At 37.0% G+C, this 17,900-nt stretch overlaps 1 protein-coding gene across 2 annotated transcripts in view; it reads left to right on the plus strand.

The window, feature by feature from the left end:
* Nucleotides 1-17,900, plus strand: part of LOC138711043 (advillin-like) — a 99,335-nt gene that overhangs the window by 80,255 nt on the left and 1,180 nt on the right. For both annotated transcript variants that reach the window (XM_069842340.1, XM_069842341.1), the window contains exons 10-15: nucleotides 635-720; nucleotides 1,447-1,612; nucleotides 4,550-4,684; nucleotides 5,549-5,704; nucleotides 9,343-9,449; nucleotides 11,931-12,110. In XM_069842340.1, the coding sequence (XP_069698441.1) occupies nucleotides 635-720; nucleotides 1,447-1,612; nucleotides 4,550-4,684; nucleotides 5,549-5,704; nucleotides 9,343-9,449; nucleotides 11,931-12,110 (830 nt within the window). The remainder of the gene's footprint in view (nucleotides 1-634; nucleotides 721-1,446; nucleotides 1,613-4,549; nucleotides 4,685-5,548; nucleotides 5,705-9,342; nucleotides 9,450-11,930; nucleotides 12,111-17,900) is intronic.

Consider the following 17,900-nt stretch of genomic DNA (forward strand, 5'->3'; position numbering starts at 1 on the left):
ATCCGTTCATCCATTCATTCATCTATCCATTCACTTGTCCATTCATTCATATATCCATTCATTCATCCATCCGTTCATCCATTCACTCGGTAATTCATTCATCTATCCATTCACTCGGCCATTCATTCATCTATCCATTCATTCATTCATCCATCCATCCGTTCATCCATTCATTCATCTATCCATTCACTTGTCCATTCATTCATATATCCATTCATTCATTCATCCATCCATCCGTTCATCCATTCATTCATCCATTCACTCGGTTATTCATTCTCTATCCATCCATTCATCCATTCACTTGTCTCTCTATTCGTCCATTCAGTCATCCATTCACTTGTCTATCCATTTGTCCATTCATTCATGTATCCGTTGATTCATTCGTTCATACATTCTTCCTTTCTTTTCTTCCTTTATTCCTCCAATTCTTGCCTCTTTTCTCTTCCTTCTTGCAGTTTCTTATTGTTTTCCTCTCCTCGTAACTCTGCGGCTTGCAGCTCCTTTCTCTTGCTTAACAAGTTTAACGCGGTGCAGCAGAGCAGATAGCTTGACTGAACTGTGAGGTGCTTCTCACGTAGCTACTGCTAAATCCATTTTCCTTGTTCTGTTACACAACTAGTAATTTGTTTTGCAGGTGAGGGAGCCAAGGACACCGAGATCCCCAAGAACTTCCTGCTGCAGGTGCGAGGAAACGACAGCCACAACACCAGGGCCACACAGGTGAGCACACGCTGCCCTCTCACTCAGGGTCTATTGAAGTTATTGTACCTGATAGACTAGTTTCGATGTTATTTTCATCGTACTGAATTCTAGTAAGTTCTAGCACTGTCTTCTGGTTTGTGTTATGATGGAGTGTGTTCATGATTGTATCGAAAAGTGTGTGTTTTCTGAAATACAATTGAAAGTTTAGGATGTGTTGTGGATATGTTACTGTGTGTTTATAAATTTTGTATTGTTATAAAGCATAGAGTTTCTGGTATTTTGGTTGAATGTGTAGTATTTTCATCTCAGTGTCTATGTTGCTGTAGTTGTGGTTGGCGTTTGTGATGTGTTCTGCGTAAGTTGAATTGTGTGGTTTGGTTATGGCTGTGATATGTGAAACGAAGTTGTTATTTATTAGTTTAAATAACTTAACAGTTAATCAGTGATTATAGTAAGTGTTAAAAGAGTGTATATATAACAACGAAGAAAAAAAAATATTTTTTTTTACATAAATAAATGAACCTAAAAAGTAAATATTGGCTTAGCCCCCCCCCCCCCCCCACTGGGCACTCAAGATTTCACCCATAAATATTACCGACTTAATGTCACTTTGTGCCTGAGTGTGGACACTTCAGTTTTCCAATCATATTTTACTCTTTGTCTTGTTTTTTCAAGTCTTGTAATTGTTGTTTTCCTTCTGTATAAAATTCCGTATGCAGTTATATCTCACACTCCTGTCTGCAGGTTGACCTCAGGGCAGCTTCTCTCAACACCAACGACGTCTTCCTCCTAAAGAATGGTGGCCACACTTATGTCTGGTGTGGTAAAGGCTCTACGGGAGATGAGCGGGAGATGGCCAAGAAGATTGCCACTGCTATCGCTCCTGGGGAGCAGGAAGTGATCTATGAGGGTAAGGATCTCTGAAAGAACAGATCTGCAACTGTTTTATCATTGTCCATTCTTCCAGTATGCTGTAGTATATGTCTTTATTCCCTTTTATGTATTATGTAATCATTGCAGCGCATCTCCAATTATTCTTAACAGACTTTCTAGTGTGCAATCCTTTACTTTCCTCAGGAATTTAATTTGTGCGGTCTGTACAGGTATTCATTGTACAAAATATGTCTAAAAAGTAATGAGACAGGTACTGTAAATTTTTAAGCCAATCAGCTTGTCGCCAGCACAACTCATTCTGCCCATGGTTTCCCTTGGTCTCCCTTGGGTGTTAAGACAAATGTTGGGATGAGACCTAAGAGAAATAGGCCACAGATCTACTTCCTTCCTTCCAGAGGCGTATACTGGTTAAAGGGTTTGGGCTACCGCTGACCCTATTATTACACAAAATATATCTAACAATTACTTTAATTTTAATTACTATGGTAAAACTAATAATACAAAATTATTAACATTATGTTATATTATAAACTTTTTCTTTTGTAATTTCCTTGGGCTACCACCGGTAGCCCGCAAAATACGCCCCTGCTTCCTTCTAAATTTTTAAACATGCTTTTCTTAGTTTATCTTTCTCAGTTATTGCATCGGGCGCCCCTTTCCTTCCAGGCCTTTCCTTCTGTCCACAGTAAAATAAAAAAATTATTGCAAATACTGTAGTTAAATTAGGGTTCCCATAATATAATTTTAAAGAACTTGGACATTTCCAGTTTTTTTTACTTAAAAACCTGGGACATTTTGTAAAAAAAAAAAGGGACACAATAAAAACTGCAAATTTTTAAATAAATCCACCACATACGTCACAATCACATTTTAATCAAATTACAAAAATACATCCTAATGCCCATTCGGCAAACCTCCAAATTATTATTATTATTATTATTATTATTATTATTATTATTATTATTATTATTATTATTTATTTATTTATTTACTTACTTACTTACTTACAAATGGCTTTTAAGGAACCCGAAGGTTCATTGCCGCCCTCACATAAGCCCGCCATTGGTCCCTATCCTGTGCAAGATTAATCCAGTCTCTATCATCATACCCCACCTCCCTCAAATCCATTTTAATATTATCTTCCCATCTACGTCTCGGCCTCCCTAAAGGTCTTTTTCCCTCCGGTCTCCCAACTAACACTCTATATGCATTTCTGGATTCGCCCATACGTGCTACATGCCCTGCCCATCTCAAACGTCTGGATTTAATGTTCCTAATTATGTCAGGTGAACAATACAATGCGTGCAGTTCTGTGTTGTTTAACTTTCTCCATTCTCCTGTAACTTTATCCCTCTTAGCCCCAAATATTTTCCTAAGCACCTTATTCTCAAACACCCTTAACCTATGTTCCATTATTATTATTATTATTATTATTATTATTATTATTATTATTATTAAAATACAATTTGACGATAGGTACTGTAAAAGAGTGAAGATAATATTTTAAGATGTATTCAAGTATTTCTCAGATTTATGGACGTGTTTGACTACCAACCGACCACCATGTGAAATGCAAAATCTAGAATTGCACAATGTACATTCCACATTTTCATCCGCACATTTGATGAATGGGAATTCTCTTCTGTTGCTATCGTTTCGGCATAATGCTATGATACTGAATGTAATTGGAAACAGAAATTATAACTAATACTGCCAACATAAGCATGGAGAGAGAAGAAAAGAACATCACTCTAAGTATCACTAACATTGCAATATAAATAATGTTCTATGAATTAGTCTCCAGGAGCGCTACTTATTGAAAAGAGAAGAACTTTCGTAATCCATTTTTTTTAGGAAGGCTATTCAAACCTGGGACATTTGAAAAAAAGTCTGGACACCAGGACATATGATCAGAAAATGGGGCTGTCCTGGGAAAAGCAGGATGACTGGGAACCCTAAGTTAAATGTAAATCTTTAAACAGTGGAAATAAATATGCTGATAATTAACAGGGCTAACGGCTTCAAAGCTTGGTACTGGTACCTGGTTCAAATCAAGAGCATTGATGCAATAATTAACATGGAGGCATGAGACAATTACTCCACCTGCCATTATAATTTCACTTTAACTCCAATCTCCCCATAAAAAACTGTAAAATTTTATTATTAAGAACTTTCTTACGAATGAACATTACCCCCTCCGAAGTAGTTCCTTTGGGAAGCCACACACCATCGGAGACGTTCTCGTTCCCGATAGCTGTGCTGGAAGTCTTCAACTCGAATTCTGTTCAGCTGGTCGGTCACAACTTTTGGATTTTATCCACAGTTCCAAAATGACGATCTCTGAGGCAGCATTTGACTTTCGGAAAAAGGAATAAGTCACACATACTCGTATTATATCTGGAGAGCAGGGTGCTGTTTGACAACTGGAATGCTTTTCTGGTCAAAAATTCAGTCGGGGTGAAGGCTGTGTGAATTGTCATGGCCCAGCATCCAAGTCAGCAATCAGTTTGTTGATTCAAATGCAGATCACTTGCCAACCATCAATCAGATCTCACAAGATCACTTTGGTCACATTTTCGTCCGTTTTGGATGTACAAGGTCTTCTAGAACGAGGTTCATCTTCCACACTCTCATGACCATAAAAAATGCTTCAAGCGTGTGTTCTTGATAGAGTAAGCTCTCCATAGGCCCTCTGTAATTTTTCGTAAGTTGCTGTTATACTTCCATTGAGTTCCACACAAAACTTTATCACACAACGCTAGACGAGATTTTGTTCTTTTAGTAATGTGTCGCTACTACACACACTTACAAGCTAGACACGTTCCTGCTACCAAGCTGAAACTTGCACTGAACAATCAAGCAAGAACGTAGGTCTCGGCTGGAGTTAGTAGCATTGTTGCCAATTCTCAAGCCATTACAAAGCTTAATTACTGAAATGTTTACATTGTGGCAGGTCAAGAGAAGCCTGACTTCTGGGAAGCCATCGGTGGGAAGGAAGAGTATGCCAACGACAAGGTCCTGGCCGATGCCACAGATTCCATGCCCGCTCGGCTATTCCAGTGTTCCAATGCTTCAGGAGTATTCAAAGGTACAGTCCAAGAATTGCACTATTTGTCTCTCAACTCAATTTTTCCTTCGGAAAACGTATTAGTGTCTATCACGTGTTAAACACATCACAAATGCTAACCACACCTACAGAGACATCAACACAGACATGGAAATTCTACACATCCAACCAAAAAGCCAGAAACTGAACACATTAGAACAATACGAAATATACAGACACACAAAAACACATCCAAATGAAATTCTCAACACACAACTCAATTTCAGAACACACACACTCTTTGACTTCACATTACACTACACAAACACACCCCCACAGGAAACAAAACAAGAGGCGTCAAGAGCAGCAACAACCAGTTCTGAAGATGGCCAATAGCAGGCCGAAACATGTTAACAAGGTAATATAAAATTTAACACAAGTTGTGTAATCAAGATGTATCAACTTTTCCAAATTATTCGACACATGCTCTCAACAAATGCCTGCTATTTATATTGCAATTCATTTAATGAACAACACATCTACTACACATTTAATATATTTTTTTATAAATTATAAAAAATACTTTTGGTAATAAATTTATTTTGTTATTTACACTTGTATTTTCTTATGGACCATCGCAGGTTGAAAAAAAAACAGCCCTCGTAATTAATTAAATATAATTATGATACATAATATGACGAATGCTCTTCTTCTGACATCATTATTCCTGCATTTTCCATTAATCACTCAAATGAATCTATTTCAGCAAAAACAAGTAACTGAATAAAAATGGACAGACTCATTTTGAAAACAGACTGGACTGTAGATAAGTTAATTACTACTGATCTGACTCATCTGCAACATGCATCACACAATATCCAAATTGTTTCATTGTTGCAATTACAGCGGAAGAGATCATGAACTTCTCACAGACCGACCTCGTGCCTGAAGACGTGATGATGCTGGACGCCCAGAATACAATCTTCATATGGCTTGGGAAGGACTCGAACAAGGAAGAGCGTGACAAGGGTGTCAAGATGGCGATGGAGTACCTCAAGTCAGGTGAGTGTGTTCAGAACATGTGCTAATAACCCTGCATTACTATTATCATCATTTATTATTATTATTATTATTATTATTATTATTATTATTATTATTATTATTATTATTAAACCAATTAATAAATGCAACCTATAATTATTTATATTGTGAAAATTATACACTCAGGGACAAAAAAACCGGACACTTCTATATTTGCTTGCATTTTGTTGCCAATTATTTCAAAACGAAACAAAACCCATTTAAACAAAATAATGTTTCATTTGGCACCTTATACGACAACATTTGAAAAAAAAATCTCTGATGAGAAAATTTACAAAAAATTACAAAGGGCGTATAACTATGGCATCGTTTGGTCTAACTGTTTTTTCATTTTATGGTGCCTTAAACATTAAAAACTCTTTTTAGTAACGGGTATTACCCCCTCTGACTTGAATAACTGCATCTATATGTCTTGGCATGCTCTCAATTTGGTTAGCAATGTCTTCTTGAGGAATAAGTTCCCATTCTTCGCCAAGTGCTCGCCTCAACTCTTGTAACGATTCTGGTCTCGGTCGTCTATTCTTAACATGCCGTCCCAGCATGGCCCTCACGTGTTCAATTGGGTTCATGTCTGGACTCCTTGCTGGCCATGGAAGAACATGGATTCCCACTTCTTGGAGATAATCTCCGACCGCAAGGGCAATATGCAGCCGTGCATTATCATTCATTAAAACAAAATTATCGCCTACAAATTGGCCAAATGGCACAACATAATCAGCCAAATATTCATTTATATACCTATCAGCTGTTAGTCTTCCATTTTCAACAAAAACCAACTCTGTACGAGCATCCGTACATACTCCTGCCCAAACCATCACTCCACTACCTCCATACGGCACATTTTCGGAAATGCAACACTGTGAAAATCGTTCTCCCCTCCTTCTCCAAACTCTTTCACGTCCATCCGATGAGCACAGATTGAAACGGGACTCATCGGTGAACAGAACACAGCTCCACTGTCCATTTCTTCAATCCCTGTGATTATTTGCAAAACGCAGTCGTTCAACTCGATGCATCCTGAGAAGTCTGGGACCAGTTGCAGGTCTACGTGATATCAGTCCACTTGCTTTCAACCTCCTTCTAACTCTTTTGGCCGAAATTGGGCGTCCATGCATGTTAAATTGCTGGGCTACACTAGTAGCTGGCAGGTTGCGCTCCCTAAGAACTCTCAACACCATATACCTGTCTTCATTTGGATTTGTAGCTCTTGGACGACCCGAACCTGTCTTCTGGTATATTCTAGGGTCTCTCTATACCGTTTTATGGCATCATGGGTTGTGCTTTTAGCCATATTCATAACATTTGCAATGTAACGTACACTGCGTCCATCATCGTAAAGGGCTACAGCTCGAGCCACATCTTCAGGTCGCATCTTGTTTTAAGACAAATGTTACAACCCCACTTAAACTCAGAAAATGTAAAAATAAAGAAATAACGAATGATAACGATAATGAAGCACAAAATGGTTGAGACAAAATTGTTATAGCTGAGACTCCGAAAGCAAAATTGGAATATTTGGTTGTAATGGCTTGTTTATAAAACAAAAAACAATCAACAATGTATACACGTCTCCATAACAACAGATGGCTACCATAATATTGTATGAGAAGATAATGTTTTGCAAAATACCAGCAAATATTAAAGTGTCCGGTTTTTTTTTGTCCCTGAGTGTATTTCTGTATGTACTGGAAACAAACTGAGTGGAAATCGATTAATCAAGGTGTTCGACAAGCTTGTAGCCTATCTCCATTACTATTTACTATATAAATACTACATGGATCATATGATTAAAAACTGGAAAAGAACAAAACATGGTAATTTGAACATCAATAGAAATTTAAAGTTAGATATATTACTGTTTGCAGATGATGTAATATTATTAGCAGATTCTGAAGATGGCCTCCAGTTTCTGTTTTCAAATTACAACTAATTTCTGAGGAATACAGATAATAAAACTAAAGTAATGGGATTCATCAGAAAAAATCATCTCCACAGCAAAATTTGCCTTTATAATAAACTGTAGAACAGGTCTCATGTTTTAAATATTTGGGTTATCATTTGAGCTATGAACAAGAATAAGATACATCTACAAAATTGAATTACTTTAACTATGCAATTAATACCATTAATAACATTTTCAAACCTTTTCTTGTCCAAAAACATACAAGAATTAAAGCCTACAAATCATTGGCGAGACCTGTTCTCATGTATGGAAGTGAAGCTTGGACCATCTGTAAATGTGATGAACACCAAATCACTGCCAATGAAATGAAGTTTATAAGAAGAACTGCTGGCTATACTAGACTAGATAAGAAGAAAAATTTGGATATTTGGAAGAATTAAATGTTGACCCAATTTTAGAGAGAATTAAAAATTATAGAGAGAAATGGAAACCTCATATACTCAGGATGCAAGCACTAAATTACCGCCCTTTAGGAACAAAATCTTAGGGCCGTCCAGTGAAATGATGGAGTGAGACCGTAACAGGCCACCAGGCTTAATACGTGATAGGAAGAAAATTATTATTATTATTATTATTATTATTATTATTATTATTATTATTATTATTATTCCATTAGGAAAGTTCAGGATAATAGACAGGGTTTGGAGTTGAATGGGTTACATCAGCTTCTAGTCTATGCGGATGATGTCAATATGCTAGGAGAAAAACCACAAACGATTAGGGAAAACGCGGAAATTCTACTTGAAGCAAGTAAAGCGATTGGGTTGGAAGTAAATCCCGAAAAGACTAAGTATATGATTATGTCTCGTGACCAGAATATTGTACGAAATGGAACTATAAAAATTGGAGATTTATCTTTCGAAGAGGTGGAAAAATTCAAATATCTTGGAGCAACAGTAACAAATATAAATGACACTCGGGAGGAAATTAAACGCAGAATAAATATGGGAAATGCCTGTTATTATTCGGTTGAGAAGCTTTTGTCATCTAGTCTGCTGTCAAAAAATCTGAAAGTTAGAATTTATAAAACAGTTATATTACCGGTTGTTCTGTATGGCTGTGAAACTTGGACTCTCACTTTGAGTGAGGAACAGAGATTAAGGGTGTTTGAGAATAAGGTTCTTAGGAAAATATTTGGAGCTAAGAGGGATGAAGTTACAGGAGAGTGGAGAAAGTTACACAACGCAGAACTGCACGCATTGTATTCTTCACCTGACATAATTAGGAACATTAAATCCAGATGTTTGAGATGGGCAGGACATGTAGTACGTATGGGCGAATCCAGAAATGCATATAGAGTGTTAGTTGGGAGGCCGGAGGGAAAAAGACCTTTGGGGAGGCCGAGACGTAGGTGGGAAGATAATATTAAAATGAATTTGAGGGAGGTGGGATATGATGATAGAGACTGGATTAATCTTGCTCAGGATAGGGACCGATGGAGGGCTTATGTGAGGGCAGCAATGAACCTCCGGGTTCCTTAAAAGCCAGTAAGTAAGTATTATTATTATTATTATTATTATTATTATTATTATTATTATTATTATCATTATTATTTCGATGTTATTGAAATGAACATTTCAGATCAGGATTCAGAATGTTACTGCTGTTGCTAATTTGGTCTTGTCTGTACACGCAGATCCCTCAAACCGGGACGACAGCACGGTCATAGTGAAGATAAAGCAGGGCTATGAACCACCGACATTTACAGGATTCTTCGGAGTCTGGGACACCGCACTCTGGAATGTGAGTTACAGGCCAAGAAGTGTATTCTTCTCTCCTAATGCTTTGTTGCCTGAAGACAGTGTTGGACTGCAGCATGAAGTCAACAAAATATATCAGACATTCCCATATCTCTGTCACGCACGCATGCGCACATACAGTAGCCTACTTCTACATAGTCACGCTCATGATTAACAACACCCATAGTGTCACAGTCTCTCTCAGACACAAACATACACATTCACACTCACAAATAAATACAGTAGAACCCCTTTTTAACGAATCCCTAGGGGATTACTTTTTTTTTTCCTTAAAAGGGAGTTTACATAAAATGGGAAGCAAAGGCTAAAATAATGAGTACTAACATGTGTTATAATTATGTTGTTGTTGTTTTCTAATGCCAGGCATTTGACAATAAAGTCATTTGACCTCTTGCACTCCAATATTTTTCAAAGATATTATCATGGCCAGCCACTGAAGCACAGATTTTGAGGTGTTCCGAATCCATTTCTTGGTTTGAGTTGCACAATGGGCAGTTAGGGGACTGATATATTCCAATTCTATGCAGGTGTTTGGCCAAACAATCATGGCCTGTTGCCAATCTAAATGCAGCTACAGACGATTTTCGTGGTAAATCGGGAATTAACTGTGGATTTTGATGCAGAGAGTTCCATTTTTTCCCTTTTGATTGTGTTATCAAATTTTGTTTGTTGAAGTCTAAGTATGTAGATTTAATAAATCTTTTCACAGAGTAATACGTAGATTTAGTAACAGGTCTGTAAGTAGCAGTGCTGCCCTTCTTTGCTAAAGCATCTGCATTCTCGTTTCCCAGGATTCCACAATGGGATGGTATCCATTGGAATACAATTCTTTTATTGAGTGATAATAATTGAGAGAGCATTTTAGTAATTTCTGCTGTTTGAGATGAAGTGTGTGTTTAGAGACTATTGATAGAATAGCTGTTATAATTATACCAAGCATTATAATCATATAATTAGGCTTTCCTTACTTACAAATGGTTTCAGAGAACCTGGAGGTTCATTGCCGCCCTCACATAAGCCCGCCATCGGTCCCTGTCCTGAGCAAGATTAATCCAGTCTCTACCATCATATCCCACCTCCCTCAAATCCATTTTAATATTATCCTCTCATCTACGTCTCGGGCTCCCCAAAGGTCTTTTTCCCTTTGGCCTCCCAATTAACACTATATACATTTCTAGATTCACCCATATGTGCTACATGCCTATCCATCTCAAACGTCTGGATTTAATGTTCCTAATTATGTCAGGTGAAGAATACAATGCGTGCAGTTCTGCGTTGTGTAACTTTCTCCATTCTCCTGTAACTTCATCCCTCTCAGCCCCAAATATTTTTCTAAGCACTTTATTCTCAAACACCCTTAGCCTCTGTTCTTCTCTCAAAGTGAGAGTCCGAGTTTCACAACCATACAGAACAACCGGTAATATAACTGTTTTTTTTTTTTAATTCTAACTTTCAGTTATTTCGAGAGCAGACTGGATGACAAAAGCTTCTCAACCGAATGATAACAGGAATTTCCCATATTTATTCTGCATTTAATTTCCTCCCGAGTGTCATTTATATTTGTTATTGTTGCTCCAAGATATTTGAATTTTTCCACCTCTTCGAAGGATAAGTTTCCTTCCATTTCGTACAATATTCTGGTCACGAGACATAATCATATACTTAGTCTTTTCGGGATTTACTTTCAAACCTATCGCTTTACTTACTTCAAGTAAAATTTCCGTGTTTTCCATAATAGTTCATGGATTTTCTCCTAACATATTCACGTCATCCGCATAGACAAGCAGCTGATGTAACCCGTTCAATTCCAAACCCTCTCTGTTTCCTGAACTTCCCTAATGGCATATTCTAGAGCGAAGTTAAAAAGTAAAGGTGATAGTGCATCTCCTTGCTTTATTATGCAGTGAATTCGAAAAGCGTCAGACAGAAACTGGCCTATATGGACTCTGCTCAGCCCATTGGCTAACAACCCTTCACTGTAAAAAAACGGCTTGTTACGAAACCCCAACATAAGCCTCAACCCAAAATTAACCACTTCCCTTATTATCCCAAGTTAACTCGGGTTGCTAACATGTGTCAAAATTTATTAACCCGAGTTAACTCATTTGAGTCCCATTGTCTACTTCACAGTGATTTTTTAGGTATGTAAGAAAATTAGTGATGTACAGTGATTCTGCAATATTAAATGACCTCTTTACGAAAATAAAAAAATATGACACTTTTTTTCACAAAACTGGTAAAATAAATAGTAAGGGAAGAGGTTAAAAATGAAGTAGGAATCGATCTAGGAAGCTTCTTCCTTTATATTGCTGTAAGAGTGGCAGACAAAGCCACTGAGTAATAATTCCGAAATGTTGGGTGGTTTCCATTCCTCAATAGCGTTAAGCTACCAAAAATTACATCATAAACGAACCACTGCAGAAATTTTGCAACTTGCATGATGCTGTGGTCCGATGTTGTGCAGGACAACAAAACATTCGAAGAGGTGCGTCACGAGCTGGAAGGAAGCAACCCAGTCCTGGAGCTGGACCCGAGCCTTGTGGACGGCGCAAAGAACTTCGACGAGTTCCCTAAGTACCCGCTGGAGCAGCTGCAGATGGCGTTCGACGAACTGCCGGAGGAAGTAGACAAGACACGCAGAGAGGTAAGCACACTCTGCATTGCCTGTGGTTAGGGCTGGGCAGTATTTGAAATACATTTGTATTTTGTAATTTGCAAGGATTTTAGAAAGTATTTTATATTTAAATACATAAAATTGATGTATTTTGTATTTCAAATACTCAAAATACTTTCTTCTTCTTCTTGTCCTTCAAGTTTTGGATTTGTATTTGAAGAATGAACTTCTGTCTTATTTGCCTACCCATTTCAGTTGTGCTAGCCATACACTTAGTTTTCTTGCCACAACTGATTTCCTCAATGCCATAAAGAAATCTTCAACAGCATCAAGGATCCATCACCCAACACTTGCTAAATGTTCAGCATTATGGAATGCGTCTAGGAGACCCAAATTCTCAGAAATTATATCAGATGTCTTGAAATATTCATTAAAGTTTCCTTGCCCAACTCGATGGAATTCTCTTTGTGGCTCAATCTCTCAAATATTGCAATTCAAACATGATATAAACAGTATATGTGAAAAACTGGGATTGCCAATCTTCAAAGATGTTGAGTTTCAGTACCTTGAAGAATATTGTGCAGTTCTGAAACCCATTGCCGTAGTTCTTGATTTAATGCAAAATGAGAAGACGTGCTATTACGGCCAACTTCTATCCACATTAATTTCCCTCAAAAACAGATTACATACCAACCAACCAACATCTTGTTGCACTGAAAGTTTATATGACCGGAGATCAAGCTGACTTGCATTTGGCTCCTCCTTTAATTTATAACACTTTGAAATTGTTCAGTCTAGTTCTTCAGTCCTTGATGTTAATCCATGATGAATTTGTAAAAGATATGGCTGGTATAACTTGGGTTTTATTTTTTATGTTTGATGATTAAACTTCTGTAGCAGATGATTTGGATGATTTTTCAATGTTTGTATAAATTTGAATTTTAAATTTTCCGAAAACTCTTCAATTGATGCCATGTCCAAAACTTCATGTAAAAATTTATTGGATGTTGTGTAATCAGCTCCAGCAATTGTGCGCAGAACTGTTCTCTGTACACCACGCAGTCTTCTCAGTAGAGACCCATTGACAGATGACCAAGCTGGATATGCATATAGGAGGCTAGCTCTGATTATTGTTATATAGAAAGTTTTCTTAGTCCACAAACTCAGTGATGGCGACTTGAATAAAGGATACAAACGTTGAAACATAGCATATCCTTTGGCAGCAATTTTATGATTACATATTATGTTATCTAGTAACCTACGCCATCTACTCCAAGTAACTCCAATCCTAATGAGTTCGCTTTCATCAAGATTTAAAGCGATGTTTGATCTGACCCTAGAAGCAAATTGAGCTATTTTGGCAGCTTGTTTTCACCCATCATTTAAGGTGAGATGGCTACCTGACACTGCCTCACCAAATGATAAGAAGAGGATACAGAATATGTGTGTGAAATCAGCTGAGCAGTTCTCGCTACATCTTTGGTCAGTTCAGACGATGAAGATGATGAAAACAATTTTTATGTTTTCAACTCAAGTAAAACAGACTTTGAAAAGCAAAAAGAAAAGAACTTGTCTACTGCCGAGTATGAGCTCATACAATTCCTCAATGGCAAAGGGACAATCCTGTGCACCCTAGAGAATTACCCAACAGTGAAACAAGCTTTTATAAAGTATTGTGAATTTTATTTCCACTCAACAATAGGATTTTATTCTTCCAACAATAATTCCGTTCTACAATTCACCTTAAACGCTCTCGTCAACAATAGAAGTTTCACTCAACACAGTATTCGTTATAGCACTCCACTGACGGCAATGACAATTTACTTGGACTATTACGAACAACAATGAACTGTTAATCTTAACTAATATTTACAAAGCACTATTTACAAATCAGAACTATCAGTTCTCAGTTCACAGTTCTTCTAGCTCAGTCACTCGAGTTCACAGTATCTCGAACCACAGACCTTCAGAGACAGTTCACTGTACTCGAACTCAGGTCCCTCCAACTGCGGTCCACTGCACTCGAACTCAGGCCTTCAGATGCTGATACAGTTGCGGACGCACACTCGAGTCGAACTCCGGTACACAAGACTGGCTTGCTTGCTCTGGCTTTCTCACTGACTGGCTGACTAATCAACTGAAAACTGCTGTCGTTCCTTCGCGTCCGTAATTTATAACCACAGCGACGTAGCTTGGAAAGTTCGAATTCGCGAGTCTTCCACTTCGACGGACTTCTCGGCCTCTCTAGGCAAGCAGAAGATGCGCGCGCAAACTCCCTCGCCACGTAGGCCCTTTCCCCTTCTCTCCGCCGCGCGCCATCCCAAAGTGCTCCGTGAAGCCCGCGTCGGCTCACGCGCGGTCTGCTCTCTTGCGGGACGCTGGTCGTGAGTTCGAATCTCACGTCGCTGTCACAGTATAATACAAGTTTGTGTTCCTCTGCGCCTGTAGAAAGACTGTTCTGTTTTGCAGGATTTATTCATTCACAAGCAAGGGGATCCTTGCCTGATGAACTTTTTGAGAAACTGGCTTTTTTGAAAGGCAGTAATTGTTCATATGTAGCATAATTTCATTGTTGACTGGGAAAAGGAAGAATGTTCAGTTACAGTGTTTATATAAAACTTCGAGATAAAAATAATTTTAATGTTAATATAATATTCTAGATTTTCGGTAATATTCTTATTTCTTTATATATTATATCGGATATTTGAAATACAAATGTATTTTGAGTATTTGAAATACAAATTTATTTTGGTTAACTTTTTAAAAGTATTTTGTATTTGTATTTCAAATACTTGGATGTCAGTATTTTGCCCAGCCCTGCCTGTGGTGTTGATTCAAGGCAGTACAACTATGCCTATCTATGTATATTATATGGCCAAGGAATTTCGTTTGCTCTTCTGAACAAAAAGAAATAAAGACTAAATTAATTAAACAAAGCATTTTTAATGTACTGTAAAACAGGGTGAATCCGATATAATGTTGTAAAACTGATTAGTAGGAACCAGATTTTTAGGGTTTTAAAAAGACCATTTTAGATTTCTGGAATAGGTAAAATAGGTTTTTTTAGGTTTTATGTGCAACCTCTGAAAGGAGCTGCAAAAACTGCCTGATAGTTAAAAATGTATTCTTACAGTTATTCTTAAAAAATGAACATATATGTTTATTAAGGCAACATGAACCACGAAACAGACCTTATCAAGAACCAAACTACGAGTGTTTATAAAAATTTATAAGATTCGAAATTTTTGCTTCTTCCCCTTTAGGATTATTTGTAGTTTGAATAAATTATTGCAGAAATTAACATTTTATCTAATATAATTTGTCTTCATATAACTACATAATTATTTCAATTTTCAATGGATAAAAGGCACAGTAAACACACAACTTCTGAATTACATTTGTTCAAACTTGATCAAGAATTGTTTTAAAAAGTAACAAACAAACAAACCAACATTATTTACTAGTACTATTCCTGGTTGACCAAATACTTTTCAAGATTCTCGACTGATTGTGAGAAGTTTTTTCTATTGTCTCTTAAAATACATTTGAAGGACGAAATGGTTCTTTTGATGGCACATGACATCATAGGTATAAATTTCATCGCTGCCACTGCAACAGGTATCCAAGGTAACTGACAATTGAAGCTTTCCCCCTGGAGAATGGAGCACACATTTTTCATTTTTTTCAGACCTTGAATTCCTCTGCAATACTGTCCTCAGTTTTAATGTGACGGCTTCACCCACGAGTCCTGGTACTTGTTTCTGTAGAAGCAAGTCAATGACACCAATTGCATCTTTCAGTTGTAGCGACAAAGATTCCAAGTACGGTACTCGATATATTTTGGAAGGCCACTGAAATGTGCCTTGAGGAAAGCAAAGGAGCCATAGATGTTGTCACTGCTAAGTACAGATTTTACCTTAAGGACTGAGGTAGTCTCCTCCATGTCGAGAATGTTTTTCCTCCCCCTCCACCTCTTCAACATCTTTTGACACAACCATTTTTTTCCTCCATTAACTCAAAGAAAAACAATACCTGCTTATATAAGTATTTTTTCTAACAGAAACCGTGACAAATATCAGAAAAACATAATTAATGAAATACCACCACATTTGAGAGTCTGCAAATATTGTGGAGAATTTAACATTGTTTTTCCTACAAGAAAATTGTTTTTCCTACAAGAAAAACTATTGGATTCCACAGCATTCCACCATGGACATTATCGAAACCCCATATAAATTTAGATTTAACCCAATGTACTAAAAGTGAAACCAGCCAAATTGAATACAGATGTTTTTATAATGAAATCAGAAATTCATACACTAATCACATCGCAATTTATACTGATGGTTCTAAATCAAGTGATGGAAATGGATATGCAGTGATATCTGAAAATGAAATAATATCTGTCAAGTTACCAGAATCCTTTTAAATTTTTTCATGCGAATTATATGCAATTAGAGAATCACTGCAGTATATTCTAAATGAAGACCATAACAATTCCATCATATTTTCAGATTCTTTAAGCTCATTAAAGGCGCTGAGTAATGTATGGACAACTGATAAATTAACACAAGACATTCAGATCTTATACCATAAACTTATAGCAAAAGGAAAAGAAGTTATTTTCATCTGGATATCCTCTGATTGTGGCATTGCAGGCAACGATGCAGCTGATAGAGAAGCCAAACAAAGCACCAAAGATTCCACCAACCCTGACTATACCTTCTTACCACATAGAGATTTCATTTCCCTCATACACAATAAATGTAAAGAATCATGGATTACACTTTGGACTCTCAATCCCTCCAGAAAACTTTTCGAAGTCAAGTCAACATGCTCCATTAATATACCGATCCACAAGCTTAATAGAAAAGACCAGGTTTTAATATCAAGATTAAGAATTGGACATACAAAATTAACCCATTCCTACCTCATCTCAAGAAATGAACCACCAACCTGTGAAACCTGTCATTGCTTCCTGACAATCAAACACGTCACCATAGAATGCCGAAAATACCACACCTCAAGGAAAAAGTACAACATACCAAATGATATATCTACAGCACTCAACAATACAGATGTTCTTCTACAAGTAATTCAATTCTTTAAAGAAATTTCCTTGTATAATATGATTTTATTGTAAAATTTATACTGTTTGTATACTCTGTTTATTAATTTTTTGTTTATTTATTTATTTTTTTACCTCTAGATACATTGTTGTTGTTTTCTAATGCCAGGCGTTTGACAATAAAGTCATTTGACCTCTTGCACTCCAATATTTTTCAAAGATATTATCATGGCCAGCCACTGAAGCACAGATTTTGAGGTGTTCCGAATCCATTTCTTGGTTTGAGTTGCACAATGGGCAGTTAGGGGATGATATATTCCAATTCTATGCAGGTGTTTGGCCAAACAATCATGGCCTGTTGCCAATCTAAACGCAGCTACAGACGATTTTCGTGGTAAATCGGGAATTAACTGTGGATTTTGATGCAGAGAGTTCCATTTTTTCCCTTTTGATTGTGTTATCAAATTTTGTTTGTTGAAGTCTAAGTATGTAGATTTAATAAATCTTTTCACAGAGTAATACGTAGATTTATTAACAGGTCTGTAAGTAGCAGTGCCGCCCTTCTTTGCTAAAGCAGCCGATTCTCGTTTCCCAGGATTCCACAATGGGATGGTATCCATTGGAATACAATTCTTTTATTGAGTGATATTAATTGAGAGAGCATTTTAGTAATTTCTGCTGTTTGAGATGAAGGTGTGTGTTTAGAGACTATTGATAGAATAGCTGCTTTGGAGTCTGACAATATAACTGCA

The sequence above is a fragment of the Periplaneta americana genome, chromosome 12 (assembly GCF_040183065.1).
Source record: "Periplaneta americana isolate PAMFEO1 chromosome 12, P.americana_PAMFEO1_priV1, whole genome shotgun sequence".
NCBI lineage: Eukaryota > Metazoa > Arthropoda > Insecta > Blattodea > Blattidae > Periplaneta > Periplaneta americana.